This window comes from Pseudonaja textilis, chromosome 1 (genome assembly GCF_049901715.1).
Source record: "Pseudonaja textilis isolate UNSWEBS1 chromosome 1, rPseTex1.2, whole genome shotgun sequence".
Lineage (NCBI taxonomy): Eukaryota > Metazoa > Chordata > Lepidosauria > Squamata > Elapidae > Pseudonaja > Pseudonaja textilis.
In genome coordinates, this window is record NC_141990.1 from 272,556,690 (window position 1) to 272,579,369 (window position 22,680).

A 22,680-nucleotide genomic window follows, 5' to 3' on the forward strand; every position below is an offset into this window, starting at 1 on the left:
TATGCCACAGCTCAATTTACCGTATTTATCGGCGTATAACACGCACTTTTTCCCCCTGAAAATAGGGGGCAAATGATGTATGCGTGTTATACGCCGATAATCAGGAGCGGAATCCTCTTTAAGGGATCCCGTTCCCAATAGTGCCTAAGCGGCGGCGCAGCGTCGTGACGTGATGTCAGCGCTGCGCCCGCCGCATATTTTTTTCCTGAAATTTCCCTCTTAAAGGGAATGCGTGTTATACACCTGTGCGTGTTATACGCCGATAAATACGGTATTTCCCTTTCACTCTAACACATTTAGCATCATCAGCCTCTGACTTTGCATTGGTAAACATGTGGTGTCATTTTGTTATTTCTTTTTCCAGATTTGGGGCTGTTCTTCAATCTAAAACCCCCACAGTGTTTATATTTACTGGCAAAGAGAATGTTGGAGCAGATTTTTGTTAGATAAGTTTATATTTTGGTAAAAGGTTAAAAAAAAGGGGGGAAAAATAGCAGTACTTCTAATTTTTGCAACTACCTCCCTTCCATTTCTAGGAGAAAAGGATTGTGAACCAGAAGTGGGGAAGCAGTTGTTCTTCTGCCTCAAGCTTTGGGGTTGGTAGTGAGGAAGACGATGAAGAAAATGATCACGTCTTCACATTCAGGATGGGGAAACGGGTTCAGCTGGCCGTGACCATGGACAACAAAGGCAAGGTGCGTCTAAAAAATGGTTGAATCTTTGGAGTGGCATTGCAATGAAGCATTGGGGGAAAATTGTCTTGCTTGCTTTCCTACAAACAAAATTTGGCCCACCTTGTCTGTAGTACTTTTCCCCGTTTTTTTCAGCTCTCTTGGATTTTGTGTTAATTTTAAAGATCTTATATTATGTATTCAGCTAAAGATAGCTAATGCAGATTTATTTGTGTTTCAGCAGCATCACAAATTCAAGAATAGATATTAACACATTAGATTATGCTATAAATACTTTAACAAGGCCTGCTTTTCTTTAGTAGCTATCACCTGGGAATTAATTTCCATTCATAGATATACTGTATCATACTAGATGAATTACCTCCTCAAATTTATTTATTTATTACATTGATTGTGATTCTGGGAATGATACAATAAAAAGTAAAAAAACCAAAAATAATCAACAACATGATTCATAAACACATTGGCTATCTACTAGCTAAATCAGTGCTAAAGGCACACTGGAATACATATTCATTTATCTACTTCACGGCTCTCAAACTCACAGCCCGCGGGCTGGATGCGTCATGTGCTGGCCATGCCTATGCCCGGTTTAGCAAAGGGGGAAAAAGTCCTGATACATCACTTAACAATGCTGTGACAATGAGAGTTTGACACCCTGATCTACTTGGTCCCCAGATCACACTGTTCATATCAGTGGTGGGATTCAAATTTTTTTAGTATTGGTTCTGTGGGCATGGCTTGGTGGGCGTGGCTTGGTGGGCATGGCAGAGGAAGGATGCTGTACAATCTCCATTCCCTCGCCACTCCTGGGGGAAGGTTATTGCAAAATCCCATTCCCTCCCCACCCCACTATCCTGCTTTCCAGCTCTGTTCTCCTGTGCAGGGCAACAAAAGAAGACCCAGCTGATCAGCTCGGACTTGGGAGGCAGTGAATAGATGGGGGTGGGGTCAGTCAGAGGTGGTATTTGCCGGTTCTCCAAACTACTCAAATTTTCCGCTACTCCACAACTGGTCAGAACCTGCTGAATACAACCTCTGGTTCACATCCTTCTCCCAGTTGATGCTTCTATTTGGCCAATTCTTGGCAGCACACCGTATGGTGACCAGGACTGAAAGAAAAAGGCATGGTTCTGGGCACTGTGGATCACATGGAAATATAACTGCAAATCTCATCAAAGGTAGAAAAAAGGCTCCCCATCCCTGCATGACCTTTGATTGATACATTATATTTTGTTGAAACCATAGTGGTTAAGGAGGAGAACTACACCAAGAAGATCATATTCAAGTCCTCACTCAACTATGGAGCTTATTGGGTGACTTTTATCCCATTGTTATTTCTCTGCTCAACATCCTTTACTTGGGATAAAATGAAGGGAGACTCCTTGTAAATTCCATTATACCATAAGGAAGGATAAAAAGGTTCTAGCGCTTGCAGTAGAGACCCAGATTAAACCAATTCTAGTGCTGCTTTAAAAAAAAAACCCAGCTAAGAAACCTTGTGTCATTCACTCTGTCTCCCTCAGTCCTAGGAGCCAGGTAATGTCAAACCACTTCCAAAATCTTGCCAATCATCAACATTAACTCAAAGGCACCAAATAAAAGCAATTGTAGTGTTTTTCTATTGCTCACATCCAAGTATTAATCACATTTAGCACAAAATCACTTTTATTGATTGTATTTAAAATGGTTTACCCAGGTCAGCAGAGACTCTGGGTGACCTTTGTAAATCTAAATTATAGATGATTTAGCTTTCTGGAGGTACATTCTGCTGCTCATAGAAAGACCTGCTTCTAAGGAAATATGCACAGGATTACGGTGGAAATATATTACCCAGTGACAGCCTCCAGGTAAACCAGACCTGGAAATCAACTTGACAGGAAGGCTAAATCTACTTTTACTAAGATTAGTTACAATAACAGAATCTTGCAAGCTTGATTGACTGTACCTCTTCTCCCTTGTTTTGCTCCAATAAATTAAGGAGGGGTTGCTTCCAAATGTTATCTCATTGTTCTAACCTAAAATGATGGAGTCTAGGTAATGTTTCTTGCATACAGTATTTCTGTCAAGGTCACGTTCCTTACTTTCTACATCTAAAGACATCCAATGAATTTGAAATGTAAGCAGATTTAGCATTCTTCTGTATACTTTCATTTAGCTTTTCTACTAAAAAAAGATTCACCCGACCTTCTTATTTCAAGTTTTAAATCTGATTTCCCAACACAATTTAGAACCTGACCCAACAAAATTTATAAGCAATGAAATTAGGTCATAATGTATACACCATTTATTCAAATGCCTTTTAATAAAATATATACAATATTAGGGATACTCTATATTAGGGATACTCTAATTAGTATTGATAATAACCTATTGGTAACTATCTTTATGTGAAAATATTCCTCTTATTCAATGGAGGAAAGTATACTGTAGATTAGAATCTATTAGTAGATTTCTACATGAGATCAAAAAGGATCCAGTCTGGGTTGGTCACCCAGATTTAGTCTTCTGAGCTTTTGGACTGGTGCTGGAGCCCACGCTCGGGGAAAGTTCTCTCTCACCTGAATGTAAACTTCTCTCAGATACATTCTGGTGAGACAGAAGTTCCCAGAGGATGGGCTCCAGCACAAGTCCGAAAGCGTGAAAGATTAAACCTCTTGTCCCCGTGACCACTCAGATTGGATCTTACAACATTATCCTGGGACATATATGTTTAGCTTCATTTGTGAGTTTCTAGCTTGTTGACTTAACAGCAAATATGAAAGATCTGTTCCAGTAATCAGGCTGATTCAGTGGTGGGATTCAAATATTTTTACCACCGGTTCAGTGGGCGTGGCTTGGTGGGCGCGCTTTGCGTGCATGCACACACTTTGCGTGCATGCGTATACCAGACGTGCACTTTGTGCAAGTGTAGAGGCATTTGTGCAGGCACAGGGGCATTCTAACTCACCTCCTGCAAGCCTGCACGATCCTGGTTGTTTCAGCAGCTGCTGTGAGGCACTCTTCTGTGCCGCGCAAAGCAGTTTTGTTTCAAATTCAGAGGATAAAAGTGAATATGGGAGGCCAGGCAAGCGGGTGGGCCCAACAGCAGAGTGGTGAAGAGAACCGGTTTGGTCTCGACTGCTCATCGCAGCTACCAGCTCGGCAGAACCGGGCTGAGCCAGAAGAATACCACCACTGGGCTGATTAGAGAGAATAGATTTCTGTGGAGAATTAGCTGTGGCAAACTGTGATATTGAAATCAAATTCCAGGCTTTAGCATTCTATTTTATTTCTCACCCTCATTTCCTAAGCTATTCTTTGGCACCAGCAGAAATTCATAAACCTCAGAATTTTAGTAAAACAAAGTAGATGACAAGGACCAAAAATCTGCCTTTCCATCTGTGCAATATATAATTTTAAACGATTAGAGAATATTGTAACAAATATTATATTCAAGCTGCTCAATTTATAGTTGATGGGCAGCAACCTAAAACAAATTACCCTTAATAAAAGGTGGATCCACAAAATGACAGTGTCCTAACAGTACCACATGTTTGTTATAGATTTATAGATAAACACCTTGAGTTTATCAGTGATTTTTTCTCTCTCTCCTTGTTTATTGTGATTGAGCTTTTGATCAGAACCTCTCCAAGTGGAAAGGAAGCGTGACACTTCTACTTATGCTTGGCTCCAAAGTCAAGGACTTTTTCTAAGCCACCACCCTTCACATGCATTACAAGGGATGTGAAATGGAGTGTTGATTTGTCTGTTGGGAAAAATATGTAATTCTCATTCGTCCCTTGGCAGGGAAAGCGGGTTGTCCGAGAGAAATGGGGATCTGAGGATCCCGGGAATCCAGCAGAGGTGCCAGATATCAGCGAAGAAGAGAGGGATGAGCGGCTTGCTTTCTGTAGAGGAAAAATGCAGATTGCCATTACAATGGAAAACAAAGGCAAGGTGAGCGCTTCCCAAACGCCTCCCAAGATTTTCGGTTCTTGTCTAGAATTTTTGTGCTAATTTTAATATATGTTGACATCATTGTCTGATGCTGAGACAGCGGCTGTTCTCTTCAGAGCTTCTGGGAAGGGAAACCTTTGGGACAGATTCTGCATCTAAACTGCAATAATCCACTTAGCCAGCTGCTTCTCCCCTATATGGTAGGACCAAATTGATGTCCAGCTTTACGGCAGCTGCACAAGGAGAATGGGGAGGAAGCGTATTGCTGCCAAGTCACTTGGCGATCATTTTTAATGATGGCGACTGGTTAAATTTACAGCAATCACCTTTGGAGTGAGAAAAACAAGGGCGCTACTAAAAACACCACACAATAGACACTCCTTGTTTTTTTTTTTTTCTGGGACATTTTAGCAGACCTAACTTTATTGATTTATTCATTTGGTTTGTCACTTGCTTACAGGATAATAGGTATAAGTAAAAACATAGTTATGAATACGTGGATACATATAAGAAAAATAAAAGAAACAATAGGACAGGGTTGGTAGGCACGTTAGTGCACTTATGCACATCCCCTACAGACCTCTTAGGAAAGGGGTGAGGTCAATAGTAGACAATCTAAGGTTAAAGTTTTTGGGGTTTGGGGAAGAAACCACAGAGTCAGGTAGAGTATTCCAGACATTGATCACTCTGTTGCTGAAGTCGTATTTCCTGCAATCAAGTTTGGTGCGATTATCCTCGAGTTTGTATCTATTCCTGTTTATTCCTTTATTCCTGTTGTTGTTGTGCTGCACAATTTTGTCCCTCATTGGTTGCTGTGGCTCATGCTACTTAGCCTAAAACAGGCCTCCCCCAAACTTGTCAACTTTAAGACTTGTGGACGTCAACTCTCAGAATTCCTCCTTCAATCATGTTAGCTCAGAAATTCTGTGAGGTTGAAGTCCGCAAGTCTTAACGTTGCCAAGTTTAGAGACCTCTGGCCTAAAAAATCCCAGGATAAAAAGGACAATTCATACATCAGGAAGCATCCATCTCAAGTCCTGTTGGATTAAGCTTTGTAGCTATTCCTGGCCATTCTACTTCTTTTCTACATCCAGTTTTCCTGAGATGGGAAATGGGCAAGACGACAAGGGCTCAGCTCTTTGAAAAACTGGTCCTTCCCAATGACAGCCTAGAAAGAGATTCATTATAGTCTACAGGGGCAGAAAACCAGGAATTTGGTAGCATCTTTTATGACTAATAAATTGTATAAGAGGCATAAACTTTCATGGGTTGCACCTGACAAAACTCAGTTTTAATTTCAACTTCTAATCAGATATTTTAGGTGGAAAAAGTGCTACTAGATTCCTGCTTTCCCCCACAAAACAGAATGATAGGATTAAAATCTCCAGTATAGAAATGGCAAAAAAAAATACATTCAATATTTATAAGCCAAACTTATGCATACAGTAATTGTGCTTTATATAATTTTAATTTTTTTCATTTTTATGTGAATTGCAACATTCAAATTATTTTTATAGCTTAGCATATTATATGAACTCAACTGACTGTGGCTTGTTCAATAAATCACAACTAAAACAGACCATGACTTAACAGATGAAACCAATCAAGCCTACTGATTGTATTCTCTTGAAATAATAATTGCACAATTTTTTCTAGGTCCAAAATTTCAAGCTCCTACTGAGTTTGAGGGTGGAAGATATCAAATTTGGTATTGGTTTTCAGCAAAAATACATACAAAGGATAAAGCCCCTTAGGAACAAATGAAGAGATGCTAAACATTTTAATTGGCCGATTTTATAGCTTTTAGGTGATCTTGGAAAATAATAGATTGACAGAACTGGAAGAATAACATAACTGCTCAAGCAGGAAACACTATATCATTTTAGACAAATGGTTGCCCAATCTTTTCTGAAAACCCCACAACTTCTGAAGGCAAGTCATTCCGCTGCTTAATTGTTCTAGATGTCAGGAAATTTCTCCCTAAGTTCTAGATTGGTTCTCTCCTTGATTAGTTTCCATCCATTGCTTCTTGTCCTGCCTTCAGGTGCTCTGGAGAATAAGTTGACTCACTTTTCTTTGTGGTAGCTTCTTAGATATCATTATCATATCACCCCCTAGTCCTTTTCATTTCATGTCATTCTTTTCATAGAGATACACAATTCCAGCAACCGTTCTTCATATGTTTTAGCCTCCACTCCCCTAATCCTTTGTTGCTCTTCTCTGCACTCATTCTAGAGCCTCAACATCTTTTTTTTATAGTGTGGTGACCAAAATTGGATGCGATATTCCAAGTGTGATCTTATCAAGGCATTATAAAGTGGTATCAACATTTCATGTGATCTTGATTTTATCGCTCTATTAATGCAGCTTAGAACTGTGTTTTCTGGCAGCTGTAGCACACTGCAGGCTCATATTTAATTGATTGCTCACTAGGACTCTAAGATCAGCCTCCAGTCTCCTAATCATCTTTGTTGCTGTTCTCTGCAAACTCTTTCTAGAATATCACCATCTTTTTTTATATTGTGGCGAGCAAACTGGATGTAATATTCCAAGTGTGATCTTATTTTTCATTGGCTACAAGTGTCTACAATAAGTTGAGGACATGTTATCCTATATGAGGGAGGATCTGACTCAGAGCTGTTGTTTTTTCGATTACTTGTATGAGGTGTATATGTTGTCATACTTAAAAGGTATATCACTACTAGGTTGTGAGCAAGTAGACAGAATGAGTTTCTTTATACATATGTAGCTTATGCATCTATATAGAAATGTTTTAAGCACTTATGATAAGAGAGGTTAATTTGGAACAGCAGATTTGATGTTTTTCACTATCTCCATCCTGAATTTTGTAAGAGCTTGAAAACTTAAGAGCTAAAAAATTCAATAATTATCCCAAAAGGAGACAATCAGGAAGTTTGATTCCATTTTCTGAGGCTTATTATACCTAATCTCAGCAGGTAGCAGCACCTGCCTATCCTTGAATGGGTTCAGAACCTAAACTGGATTATATCAGGCCAGGATTTTGATCTGTCACCATTAGAAAATGGGACTGCTGGCTAGCCTGGGAAATGACAACAACAATACAAACCCAGGACAAGGTAGTGAAAAATTATTTTGAAATTGCTTCCAAGAAAAGTATAGAAGTGAAACTTGCATCATGGAAGAATTTACTTTATTAAGTGGTTGCTACTACCTCTTGATCAGCTGGAGTTCTGCAGCCCAGATATAGCTTGCATAACCAAGCAATAGGGAAATGTTCAAAAATTCTTCAAGCAGAGTTATTCTAAATGACATTTTGTGGTTATTATCAGGTGACACAGTTCTAGTCTTACAATGATTGACTGACTGTTTGCTACCAAGTCAATGCTGATTCTTAATGACAATATAAATAGATTTTCTCCAGAAAATCGTTGTCCTTCAGATCAGAGTTATGGTAGTGGTAATAATTCTAACAGTATCCCCAAATCATAGAGCTGCTTTTCAGAGGGTGTGTTTCCCCTTCTGGAGTCATCGCTGGAACAACCAACCAGATCTCTTCTTACAGGGATTCAGTTTTCCAACAGTGCGTCCATTGCTGCTGTAATTGAATCCATCTCTTTCCTTTTACTTTTATTGGTATTGTAGATTTCCCCAGATGGAGTTTCTCTAACTCTTTACATAATGTATCCAGAGTAGGATAGTTTGAGCATGGTCATTGATGCCTCATGCAAGAATTCTGGGCTGATTTATTTGGTTCTTTTTGTTATTTTCTTGACATTTGTATTTATTTCTTTTCATGATATGTTCATGGTATTTCCAAAAGCATCAATAACTTTTCTATCCCACTTCTTCAAATTTTAAAATTTCATTTTCACTCCCATAGAAAGTCAATCTTGTAGTAGTAATAGCAACCTTCAATTTATTGTCTCAAACCATAGTAGGTTACAACATAAGGTTCTACTCTGGAAAGTCTCCCTCTGAGAGTACATGTCTTAAGAATGCTGCTTTTTAAAGAGTTTATTACTTCATGCTTCCTGGGCCAAGATTTCCAAACACATTCAAGACCGCCTGAAACTGATGAAGTCTAAGTAATGGGAGGCTGACAGAGAAGATTAACCCAAGAACAGCACAGTTTGTGTATGTCCTTTATGCTCTGCAGGGTGCAATGCAATGGCAGCGTGGGAGTGCCCTCACTTCTGTTTGAAAAGGGAGAAAAAAAATGTTCCATCCTGCATGGGGAGGCCTGCAGAGCTGTGCAATTCTAGATGGACCCAGACTGGTTTTTTCAGGCGAGATGGACCTGCTGGGAATTAAATGGACACACTGAATCAAGGAGTGTAAATCATGCTGGGAGAGACAGCTAACAGAGTCGGCTCAGGGTTCTCCTTAACAGCCAGCATTTTCCCAGCAACAGGGCTCCTGGGGGGAAAACCACAAACATTTGATCCTGGCATTTAAAAGGGATATAAACAGTACATTTGGCAGCAACTGCCTTTTTATGTAAGGCTATGTGTAACCTAGTGCTGTACAGGCTCTGCCAGACGATTGCAATATGTTAGATAAACAACACAAAGCTGGCAGAGAGAAAAGTAAAGAGGCACAGAAGGCCAGGAATCCTATTTTGTTTCTAATTGGTCTTACTGCATCTATGGTTTACACGCTAAAAGACACTTTGCAAAAACTGCTATTCTTGATACTGTCTAGGCCGGAATGGGACGCAGCCAACTTGCCATGGCTGACTCACCATGGGACCACTCTCTGCAGGACAATTCAACAATTCAATTTAATTATTTAAAATAATTAGAACATTATTTAAATTTTTGTCATTTACATTTTATTTTGTCCCTCCTTTAGCATCCTTTCTTTATAGATTTTATTGGACTATTTCTTCAATATTAGTGTAACTCTTGTCCCATGGCAAGTTGGCTGCGATGAGTTGGTTGTTTGAATCATTGGAACAACGTGGAACCTTTTTGATGGATAAATACTCCATAAGGCAGAGTTAGCAACAGGCAATAGCAATATATCTCTGACTTGCAAGGAGTATTGTCTTCAGAACCTGACTCTCAGACTTTTGAATTTTATGTCTTCATGATGCGGTGTGATTTTTCTTAAGGTAAACGGCTGATGATTAATTAGTGCCAACTGATTTATTGAACATTTTACTGCAGTTTTCTTTAAGTGCTGAAAACATTTTATTTATCAAAATCAGAACAGTCCGACTTGTAAGATTCTGTTATAATAACCACGGTCAATAAAATTAGCTTTAAGCCATCCTATGAAGTTGATTTCATAGTCTAATCTGTCCAATGGGATCAATATCCTCCCCTTATAACTACTATCACTTATTCAGGAAGGAAAGAAAGCACTGCAAAACAATGTCCTTAATTTCTAGTTTTCATAGTTTTCATTCTAAAGGACACCATAGTTGGTGATACAAAAGACTGCCAAAACAGGACCAGGAGAGGCACATTGTCCCATCAAGTTCTTAGCAGAGATCAGTTATAGGGTGACCATTGCAATTCTAGCTGAATATCCAGGCCTGACTGAAAGGGGTTTAAATCATTTGTTTTCTCTTCATCAGGATTCTGTAGGATTATACTTCTACAATTAATTCAATTATGGCCCATCTTTGCCAGAAGGAAATTCTTTCCCTCTTTTCCAAAATGCCTTTTCTAAATGGGGAAGCTTAGAGACTGGGCAATAGTTGCCTAATTAATTGGATACAGGAGGAAGTTCTCGTTCAGAAGAGATATTCAACCACCTTCCACAAGGTTCTTCCTATCCTGAGATGGTGGGTAGACAATCTCATAGATTGAGACATTCATCCCCAATTCTTGTGTTTTCCAAAGGAGCCAGGTAAGTCATGGGTTTAGCCTACATCTGATAGACATCATCCATCACACTGCACTATCCACGGGTGGGATTCAAATTTTTTATTTAAGCGTGGCTTAGTTGATGGGCATGGTTTGGTGGTCATGTGACTGGCTGGGCATGGCCAACTCAATATCAGTCACATCAAGGCACGCATCTCCTTACCTGGCTTCTCACGACTGGGGATGCTGCAACAGTTGTAAGTGTGAAAAGCAATCATAAGTCACTTTTTTCAGTGCCATTGTAACTTTGAATGGTCACTCCACACAAACAAAGTACCAGCAAAGGAAGAGAAAGAAAACTCCAGAGAGGTTCCTGAGACAGGAAGTCTAGTCCTGCCAAGAATGTAATAAGGGTTAACGGAAAGGCAGTTTTTGTAAGCAACACCAGAATGTTTCTTTCCTGCCTTCCTTACAGGATTAGGCCAATAATTTCTTCTAACAACTGGTTCTCCAAACTGCTTAGAATGTTAACAACCGGTTCAAGCGAATAGGTGTGAACCTATAGAATCCCACCCCTGGCACTATCTACTATCTATCAAGTCAAAATCAAATCCAGATAGCACCGAGGGGTGTTAACCACTCATCTCCCATAAGACCATTTATACAGAATCTAAGCTATCTCATTCATATCTTCTCACTCACCCATTCATTTTTTTCCATTTTCAACAAAAGACCATAAGATATTTCCAATCTTTATAAAAGTATTTGTTGCTTTCTCCCTGATCAAACAGTTCAGTTTCACTATTTCAAAAGTTCTGCCATCTTTATAATCCCAGTCTTGGTAACTTCACAAGGCTGATTTCTCTATGGTCAAAAAACTTCAGCAGCTGATTCCGTACTTGTTATTAAAAGAACATGACATTTCTAGTGAATAGGCAACCCATTCTTTTAATCCTGCTTTTAGCACAACCACCTAGCATCTGATGCTGTTATTGTGGGAAAAACCCCCAGAAGAACTAGGTTAAAAGCTGGCCATCTGCTGACATCGTGGATGGAAACAAGGAGCACTTTCTTTCTCTAAACCAGGACTAATAATAATCTGAATAAAGGACTGAATAGGCACATTGGTAATTGGAATCAGCTAAATATATCAGCATATGAAAATCAGTGTCATCTTCTGTCTTTCTTCTTTACACCTCCCCTCCCCACCTTCTAAGTTGCCCTTTTAACATTATGGATGTTGTGATGTAGTTTTACTGCAAATGTAAGAAAATTGTACAATAAAACCAAGCATTATGTAAACCCATTCTTTATGAAAGAGAGAGCTTGGATGTCACCCTGAAATGGAATTTCCACTGTGCAATTGCTCTGTGTGTCTATCTATGTAAGAACTTTGATGTTCAGATAAAAGGCTCCCAGGCAATTAGCAGAAGTAAAACTTATTCATTCCAGCTTGCTCATTTCTCAGCATCCTGTCTTTAAAAAAAAAAACCCTCCAGGGAATTGAGGTTTTTTTTTTTTGTATTTTAGTTTTCAAACATGAAACTGGAGGAGGGACTGATTTCACACACATACAGCTTTCAACCAGGGTGTAAAAATCTTTAAAAAGACATAAAATTAGAAAGATTTTTTATACAGGGGGCTTTGAACCAGATTAGTAGGAAGGGTGTTGATTCTTTTTGTCTCTTGCATAGCACAAAATGTACTATATGCTCAGCAGCTCAGCCAGTCAGGAACAAGAATTACAATCACACTGCAGCCCCATATTGCATGTGAAACTACAAGTCTTCGCCAGCAGCTGACTATGCAGGAACTAGATGTTACCTTGGAAAATACATACTCGCAACCTTGCCAGAGAAATATGGGGATGGAACAGGTTTGCAGAAGTACAGCGAGATGTAAAGATATTCTGAGTCCATAAACCCCTTTTCCTGGCTGTCATTGTCCCACCCTACATGTTCAGTCTGTTTTTCTGGCTCAGCATCTGTAAACAAAACTGCTGCTGCCTTTTCTTCACTGCTGTTATTGCCTGCTAGCCAGCCAGCCAGCCAGCCAGCTAACACAGAGAAAGAAACTTCCTTCCCTGACATTCAGATCTTTGAGGGTGCAGCCGTGTATCCCTTTAAAATGGGTGTTCTTCTCTAGCGTAGCAATAAGATGAACTAATTAATCATTATGTTGGAAGGTTATGGCCAATGAAGGCATTTTAACTTTCTTGTTGTCTGCGCATCCTCCAAGTAACAGTTGATTTGTGCAGCTGTTTTATCAAAGAGATAAAACATTTGTCTAATATTTATATTTATATAGCTGCCCAATTCACCACTTGAATCAGGGCAATAGCCATCATCAATAACAATGTAGGAACTCCATCACTTGAGACTTTCAAGAAGAGATTGGACTGCCATTTATCAGAAATGGTGCAGGGTCTCCTGCTTGGGTGGACTAGATGGGGTTGGACTAGATGGCCTACAAGGTCCCTTTCCAATTCTGATTATCTGTTAAATCTGTTAAATAATAGTCAACAAAGAATAATCAACAGTATTATAGTAGACTCTGAAATGGCATATGTCTACAGTTTCAGTTGTAGACATATACATTGACTGCTGTAGTATCAAAGATAGGACAGTGCTATCTTTGATACTATGGCAGTGGTGGGATTCTACCAGTTTCTCTACTAGTTCGGTAATCACGTACTTTGTGTGTGGGCGCACTTAGCGTGCATGCATGCGCAGCTTTCCAAACACCACTCTGCTGTGCCAATCAGTTGAGAGGATAAAGAACAAAAAAAGCACAAGTGCAGTTGGGAGGGATAATCCTGAGTTTTTCTCTTCTTTCTCCTCTTAGCTGAACGTCGGAGCTTTTTTTTTTACTACCAGTTCGGTCAAACCGGTTCGGCCAAACTGGGGCCGAACTGGTAGCATTTCACCGCTGTATTACGGCCATCATTTCTGGGATATATTGGGAATCTTCCAAAGCCTAGGATTTCTCATTTGGCCTTGTGGTCCCATACAGTACCTGGAAACACCATTTGGCCTTGTGAAGAATGTCGGGTTTTACAAGTGTCTTTCAGTTAGTGAATCAAATCAAATGGAAATGCCTTAATGCCACGCAGAAGATCTTTTTCTCTAGCATTTTTAAATAAATGTTTAATAAATGTGCTGCTATAGATATAAAGGCCAAGTCAAGCTTTTAGTTACTCTTCCTTTCCGCCTGCAAACTGGAACAGAAGGGATTTGCAAGAACCTTGCTTGTTTTCTTCTTATATGACTTTCTTCTCCATTGGATAAGTTCATGAAACAATTTCCCTGGCCCTTTTTGTTCTATCCATTCCTAATTTAAAAAAAAACCAAACCCTTGAGTTTTTCTTGCAAGCTCTGTAGACTTTTTCCATGTCTACAGAAGCCTCTTTGTTTCTGAAAATAAATAAATAAATAAATAAATGAGACATTCCTTCTTTATATCTTTAGACAGATGAAAGGAAAACCACAGAGAGGAAGTTGTCTGGTGAAGACAACCACCCCAAGACTGCACACCCCAGAAAGGTAAGGGTTGAGCCCCCCTTTCAATTTTGTTTACTCTCACACACATATGCGTTATAAACAGGGTCTATTTGAAAGTACCTTATCTGGGGTTCTTTTGCTTCCCAGCCTCATAATCATGAATTTAACCAGAATGTTTTTTTGATGTACCGGTGGAAGGTGAATTGAAGGTGACAATATTTCTTTTCTATACCTGAATATGAAAGTGTTCACTTGTTTTTCAGTTTGCCCATTTTATTTTACTTCTGTTATTGTGCTACTGCATTTTTCACTTTATAAATCAGGTGTAATTATGGTTGGTAACACATCAGACAGTGAATAGATAAACTAGTATTTCTCAACCTGACTTCAATTTTCAGAATTCCCTAGTCAACATGTTGCCTACTAGCTGGGAATTCTAGAAGTCGAGGCCCAAACACCTTAAAGTTACCTACTGAGATAGTCCATCCATTAGTTTACATCCAGTTAGATTTGATTATCTATTTTATTTATTTTTATTTATTTTTATATTTTTTATGAGATATTGTTTTTGATGAGCAAATGATGCCAATTTACAGAATTCTAGAAAAATTATCATCATCATCAACTTTACTCAGGAAGGGGTATTGTATCATTTTATCCCCACAAAATTACACTGTGAGGCAGATTGGGCTGAGAATGACTGTCCCAAAGTTATGTTATGAACTTTTATAACTGAAGGTAGACTTGAATCTGAATCTCCCCTGTCCTATTCCATTAGTTTTCTTTACCATGGGAACACGGATATCAATTAATGAGCCAGAGAGTACTACACCGCTAGTCAAAATTAATTGATGTCAGTTAAGATGTCAATAATTAGATTGATGACATTTGTTAATCTAAAGTGATCATGTTATGGATTTTAGCATTACCATTTTATATGCTTAAAAAACACCTCTTTTAAAGCTCAGTTCGGTCTAGTGGTTAAGGCGTTGAAACTGGGAGAGTATGAATACTAGCCCTGTCATAGTCACAAACCAGCTGGGTGATCTTGGACCAGTCACTTTCTCTCAGCCCTAAGAAGGAGGCAATGGCAAATTACTTCTGAAAAATCTTGCCAAAAAACCCCCAGGCTTAATCAAGCAGTCTCCAAGAATTCGAACAAGTGAATGGGAGGGGAAAAAAGCATTTATATACTGTACATATGCACACATACATATCCAACAAATGAAATCACCCCAACAAATGATGCAATCATTTGAGTCATATATATACAAGCTTGGATTAACAAAATTCTAGCTAAAAATGCTGACCTGAACTACCTCTGTGTGTTCTATTTTCTACAAAAAGGGCACAAATGAAGCTGTTATCGCTAGTAGTTACCTATAATAATTATGCTAGTGAGAAAAGGATGAGAAGAAAAAACTGTAAGTGATTCAGCCTAGACTGAGATGACTTCTAAGCATATTATAGATCTGCTCATGGTCTCTTTCACCAAATCAGTCCTCAGCTATTAACTCAGGCTGTCACAATGCCATTCAGTATAAGTCCACCAGAGGGTGCAAATGCACGGTATTTAGTGAGTGTCACAGTTCCACACTTATGCTTGTCAAATCAGCTCTTTAACTTAACCACGCTGCAGCCAAGATGTGCCAGGAAGGGAATGATCCACGTCATTTAATCCATTTACTTGAGATTTGAAATGCTTTGATTCACCTTAGTAATTGAAGGACGATAAAAGGCTCATCAATGAGATTTCGTGCAGGCTGAGACTCTTTGGCTGAGACAATTAGCAGAACAGCTTTCCTGTGCCCTCAAACCACGCAAACCATTCCTTCTCACAGCTACGATAAGTTGCTTTCCTGGATCTGGCATGCTGGGGTCGACTCAAGTTTAAATTAAACGAAAACCAAGCTGGATTCAGCATGCACCCAGAGGGAGAGCCTGGCTCCTGTGAACCAAGCAATGCTCTTAATTAACTGAGCAGAAATTGAATCAGCCTCCCTTTCGTAGAGATGGTGACTCATTAAGCCAGCACAGATGAGCTTGCCTGTCCCAGCAGAAGACAAAGGAGCACAATGAAGCCGGATAATTTCACTCCCTTATGACCTAGCAGGCACAGCTGTGGCCAAGCTGAGCTTGAGAGGTAAACAACCCCTTTCCTGACAGTTATAATCTCCTGTTCCCATCATTGTCAGAAACCACCTTCCAGTAAAGTTGGGGTGCTCCTTCTCTCTCATCCAGCCAGATACGTATGTTCAGCCAGTTGAAAATGTGTATTCAAAAATATTTGTCTCCTATTTTAAACTCCTTGAAAGTTAATGGTAGGTTCTATAAACAAATATTGTCTCACCCAATAACAACTTATTTTTCCTATCCCTTTCATACTGGGCATTGGTGAATATGCTTGCATGCAGAGATGCCTCCACTCCAGTCCCTGGGGCACAGCTCTTCATTTTTCTATAAGGGGAAAAAAATACTATTGCAAGAGAAGGTTACAGCAATGCAGTTCAGATACAAATGCAAAGAAGGTGAAAGCCATCAGAAATGGTTGCAATTGTCACAATTTAAAGGAAACATTTTTTATTATTATTTATTTGGTTTGTCGATTGCTTACAAGATAATAGGTATAAGTAAAAAACATAGTTATGAATACATGGATGCATATAAGAAAAATAAAAGAAAGAAAAATAGGACAGGGATGGTAGGCACGTTGGTACACTTATGCACGCCCCCTACAGACCTCTTAGGAAAGGGGTGAAGTCAATAGTAGACAGTCTAAGGTTAAAGTTTTTGGGGTTTGGGGAAGAAACCACAGAGTCAGGTAGAGTATTCCAGACATTGACCACTCTGTTGCTGAAGTCGTATTTCCTGCAATCAAGTTTGGTGCGATTAACCTTGAGTTTGTACCTGTTGTTTGCTCCTGTATTGTTATGGTTGAAGCTGAAGTATTCATTGACAGGTAGGACATTGCAATGTATGATTTTATATACTATACTTCGATTGGACCAAAGGCGGCGTAGTTCTAGGTTGTCTAGGTCTAGAATTTCAAGTCTGGTGGCATAAGGTATTCTGCAATGAGTAGAGGAGTGAAGAACTCTTCTTGTGAAATATTTCTGGACTTTCTCAACTGTATTAATATCAGATACGTAATGTGGGTTCCAGACTGATGATCTGTATTCAAGTATTGGTCAAGCAAATGTTTTGTATGCTCTAGTTAATAGTGTAATATTACCAGAGAAAAAGCTACTTAAGATTAGGTTAACAACTCTTAATGCTTTTTGGCTATGTAGTTACAGTGGGCTCTAGCACTTAGATCATTAGAGAGGAGTACTCCAAGATCCTTGACAGAGTTTGGATCATCAACAAGGTCTTGACTATTCAGCCTGTATTTTATTTTCTGATTCTTTTTGCCAATATGTAAGACAGAGCATTTATTTGTTGAGATTTGAAGTTGCCATTTGTTTGACCATTCTGATACATAGTCGAGGTCTTTTTGAAGGGTAGCAATATTGTCTGTGGTGTTGAATAGCTTTACATCGTCAGCGAAGAGAACACCGTTGCTCTTAATATGATCACAGAGGTCATTTATGTAGAGTATGAAGAGAGTTGGTCCTAGAACACTGCCTTGGGGGACACCACTATTGACAGGTACAGAAGTTGATAGGACACTTCCAATTTTGACCATTTGTTGTCTGTTTGACAGGAATGCTTCTATTTAGTTATGCAGGTGGCCAGAGATACCATAAGATTTTAGTTTTAGGAGTAGTTTGTTGTGTACCACTGAATCTAAGGCTTTACAGAAGTGTGTGTAGATTGCATCTATTGCTTTGCCCTGATCAAGTTGTGTAGTCCATATGTTTTTGCAGTGTAAGAGCTGCAGATTATATGATAGTTTTTTCCCAGAACCAAATTGTTTATTAGAGAGTAGGTTGTTTGTTTCTAAGGGGAGGATGATGGATTGGTTAATAATTTATTCCATGACTTTACAGGTGACGCAGCATAAAGAGATTGGTCTGTAATTTTCAACAAGGATGGGGTCTTTCTTTTTGAAGATGGGGATGACTGGCTTGTGACCATAATTTTGGCAAGAGCTGGTCCTGAAAGATTTTTCAAAGATTATGCTTAGAGGTTCGGCTATGGCAGTGGGTAGCTTTTTTAAGAAGTAGGCACATATTCTGTCCGGTCCAATAGATAGAGATGGTTTTAGATTGTGTAGTGGTTTTTCAACATTGTCTTCTGTAAAATTGATATGTATTAGATCATTGTAGTTGTCTGTGGTTCGACTAGGAAATACTGGGAATGATCCATTGCTGTTTACAAATACTGAGCCAAAGAATGTGTTAAAGAGATTGGCTTTAATAGTGTCATTGTTGCAGTCTTTACCATTAGGTCCTTTAAGGGGTGGGATGACCTTGAGTCTTTTAGTTTGTTGTTTACAAAATTGTAGAACGCGCAGGTGGAATTGGTGCGTAGAAGGTTTTCCTCTTGTTTAATGTGATAATTGGTGCATTCAGTCTTTATCTGGTGGCATAAATTTTTGTATTGGCTTTTGAAGTTGGCAACCTGACCAGATTTGTTTTTCTGCCAAAGTGATCTCTTTTTGGATTGAAGCTTCCTATCCTTGGCTTATTGTGGGAAGGGAGCACTTTATTCTATCATCCCTAGCACTTAGAGCAGGGGTGTGAAACTCATGTCATCACATCAGCATCACATGATGTATCGGGACTTTCCCCCCCTTCTCTAAACCGGGCCTGGGCGTGGCCAGTGCTTGACATGAGTTTGACAGCCCTGACTTAGAGTGAAGTGGAACTGAGTGTCTTTTTTATTATGTTATTAGATATTTTTATCTTGCCTTTTTAAATATATAACTCAAGGTGACAAACATATCTAATACTCCTGCCTGCTCTCAAAGGTCCTTTTTCAAAAGGCCACTGGATTTGCTTTTTCCTTGAGGAAGATGTTTCGTTTCTCATCCAAGACGCTTCTTCAGTTCTGAACATTCAGAGCTAAACATTCAGTCAGAACTGAAGAACTTCTTGAGTCTTCCTCATGGAAAAAAACCAAAACAAAACAAAACAAAAAGTCCAGTTGCCTTTTGAAAAAGTACATTTGATATAACCATGACCTGGCTGACTGAGAATCTCCAGACACTCCTATTTTGTCCTTTTTTTGGGGGGAATCCAAAAGGGAATAACCTGTGCCAAGAAATATTACCAAAGTATAAGTATAGTTCAACTATGGATTTCCCATAAATATACCATGGTGATGGCTAGCAACCAGTTTTTTCTTGAAGAATGGCCATGAGCACCTACAAAATAAACTAGCTTGATCATGTTACTGTCTGAGTTTGTAATCATTAAGACAGAGATGGCCCTTGGGCTGCTTTATGGTTTATTTTCAGACTTGGAATGTCTGAACAGACTCTTCCCAGGTGGGTCTTTATACACAAAGTATTCCTTTGCAACGAAAGTTTCATCTTATGCTATAAATACACCTCTTATTTCTCATGCTGCTTGCTTACTCCCTAAACTCTCAAGTCTGGTAGGTAAGGTATTGTAGATTATGAAAAAAAAAATTAGGAAGCAGACAGAAATCAAGATGCCAGAGGGAGTCTTATTACAAATTTATCTTGGGGCTTATAAAGCCAGCAGGGTTCTTCCAATAGTTCAAAAGGAGGACGTAAACTTCTTCCTTCCCCACCTACACCTGGATCAGTTTGTCAGGCACTGCTCTGTCTTTTGGCAGTGAAGTGAAGCCTTCTTGTTCTTTTTCCCCTTGGCCCACCCACACAGGTGAGTCTCCTTGGAAACAGGTTTCCTGGTCTTTAATTTTCCTCCCATCTATTTTGATTTGCAATGAAATAGAAGGAGATTAATTCTTGTTTGGAGGAAAAGTGGAGGTGGAAACCTTCAAAGGGGAAAGAGATGGGATATTGAATTACCCATGGGAAAATAATGTTGTAGGACAAGCTGTATATTTGGCTCTCTACTGGATATTCTTGACTTGTTAGAGCAGAAAATTGCTAGTTAGGCCCAACCTCAAATGGATTACAGCAAACTCTAGCTGTGTTGATGGTTTTTCCTTCAGATATATTCTAAAGGAATATATAAGTTGCCTTTTTCACCCTTGGTTGTTGTTAAAGTCTTTAAACATTTCAGCAAGACTAGCATTCAGCTGCTACAACAAAAAATCACAAGGCTACTGGAGGCTGGCAAATAATTATCTCCTCAAGGAACATTGCCCTGGCTTGTGTATTTGTATACTCGATGGTGTTTAGTACACAGGGCCATCTGAGCTCCCTATAGTGGAAGAAGTTGGCTGTGTATATTTAAGTACAATAGAATAGTTAAATGTGTGTGAAGTTCCTGGTTCAAATCCCACTTGCAACGAGAATCACTGAAGCTATCTGGCTGAAAATATTTTTCTGAAAAGTTTGGAAAATCCAGTTTAATTACACCTGTCCTTGGGTGTGTCGTGTGCAAGATCTGAAACATTTCTAAAGTCGGTCCAGCCATTTAGACTTTAAATTTACCATTTTGATATCATAAGAAGTGTCCCTCGTTTTGTACATGTGCATTTTGGAAGTGCAAATTAAGTCCCATTTATATAAGTATAAATGGTTTGAATAATTAGATAACTCAGGTAATAAAAACTTTCTCATTACTTTAGGATAGAATTTCCCAATGTGAAAATTTTCAGATACAGTGGATTACAATCCCCATCTTTACCCAACTCTTATAAGAGATGGGGATTGGGTTGCAATATAATTTCATGTCACCAGGATAGGAAAAGTATGATAGGTTCCTAATTTTGAAAAATCATGACCCATATTTCTCTACCTCAGAGTCTCCCTATGCTGAATTCTCAGTGAGTTAGATGACTTACTACTCAGTGATCCAATTTGGGGATTAAAAAGAATTTATTTAATTCATCCAAACAGTGAATTTAATTGGGGTTAGAAACTATAAAAGGGAAACACTCTCTGTGTGTGTCTTAAAATTAATTTTTAAAATGCTTGCTTTTTAACTACCCTGTTCTTGAAGAAAAAGTAGAGAATTGTACAGAAAGAGGCTTCTATAAACCATCTATATTTATGGCTGTTTTTGTTTTTTTAACGATCCTCTCACAATTATTTGGGATATAGAATCATAGATTTTCAATGTACTGCAGAGGTCAACCTTCTGCTAAGTTTGTTAATAAGCTGACTACGTACCTAACAAAACCCAACTAATGCCTGAATATTACAGTATATGTCAATCTGAAATGATCATGCTATATATTTTAGCACTACCATTTTGTATGTTTAAAAGGACATCTCTTTTAAAACTCTTTTTAATTCAGTAGTTAGAAACCAGGAGACTGTGACTCTAGCCCTCTCTTTGGCATTAAAGCTGGCTGGAGACTTTGGGCCACTGGGCACTCTCTTTCAGTCCAACTTTCCTCACAGGGAACAAGGAAGAAGGCATATTAGATATGCTCACCGCCTTGAATCATTTGTAAACATAATAAAGGTGAGATAAAAATAAGTAAGTGCTGCATCTACTAGCCTCGGGTTGTGAAGGACAACTCAACAAATTATGTGGCAGTCTGTTTCATTGGCTGAGAGCTTATGTAGTCGGAAGTTTCCCCTGATTTCCTTGAAATTTTAACTCATTGGCTCTAATATGGATTCTCAGAGGTAGTAGAGAATACATTCACTCTCTATTCTAGTGAAAACCTTTCAACTATTTGAAGACTGCTCTTCTATTCCAAGTTAAGGGATTAGAGAGTCATAGGAAGGGAATTATTATAGTTATTTAGTTGTCCTTTCTATAGCCTAAACATACCTGGATTCTTTAACAATTCTTGATAGAGCATCATTTCGACATACTATCTTGGAAGTCCTCTTCTGAATTGTCGAGATCTTGAATTTTGAACTGTGATGACCAGAAACCCAATAACCTTTGGGTGACACATTATAACATATTAGGAAGTTACCATGCATTAGATATTTTAAACCTTGTGTTTTGATACTCAGAGTCTGTAGATCTTGGTCTGTAGATCTGTGGATAGACAGATAAATAGATAAGTAGAAGGATAAAATTGCATTATTTTAGAATTTTCTACCTGCTTGTGTATTTTACAACACCAGAGTTCCTGAATTATATTACCTTGGCATGTCTTTGAAGTATTTTTTCATATAGCAGTGATCTTTTATAAAACTATTACTATTTATTTGCTGAGCAGTCAGCGTTCCACATTTTAAGAACTGCATCACATTTTGAAATGTCCATCTCCTATAAAATTGAAGATAAAAGGGGAAAAGATCAACAGAAGGCAAATTAAGTGCTGTTCAGATGGACAAACTGACTTCTTTGATTAGAGAAAGGAGAAGGTTTACTTTTATCGGTTGCTGGCAAAACCTGACAGACTTTTTGCATAAAAATGAACAAAATGAACTTTGAGTTATGGATTTGATGATTAAACAGGATAAATTTTAGAAAGAAGAGAGTCATGATGTAACTTTAGAGTGAGAGGTTAAAATATAATTGAAATTATAACTGCTGTGAAGACTATAAAAATCTGCTTTTTTGTATCTTTCTCTTTTTGTCTACTACTTTTTTTCTTATTGCACTTTTAGATTTTTCTTTTATTTCTTTTATTCTTCCTTTCATTTTTTCTCTTCAGCTTTAGTTTTTTATTAGTACTTATTATTGCTGTAAAAACTTTTAATATATATTGTAATGCATTTAAGTCAACACAGTGTTGTCAAGG

General features: G+C 38.6%; 1 protein-coding gene across 2 annotated transcripts in view; it reads left to right on the forward strand.

Moving 5' to 3' along the window:
* The window catches only part of CCDC9B (coiled-coil domain containing 9B), a 60,951-nt gene that overhangs the window by 13,928 nt on the left and 24,343 nt on the right, over window positions 1–22,680 (forward strand). For both annotated transcript variants that reach the window (XM_087921812.1, XM_026710255.2), the window contains exons 4-6: window positions 537–695; window positions 4,482–4,631; window positions 13,894–13,968. In XM_087921812.1, coding sequence (XP_087777938.1) covers window positions 537–695; window positions 4,482–4,631; window positions 13,894–13,968 — 384 coding nt within the window. The remainder of the gene's footprint in view (window positions 1–536; window positions 696–4,481; window positions 4,632–13,893; window positions 13,969–22,680) is intronic.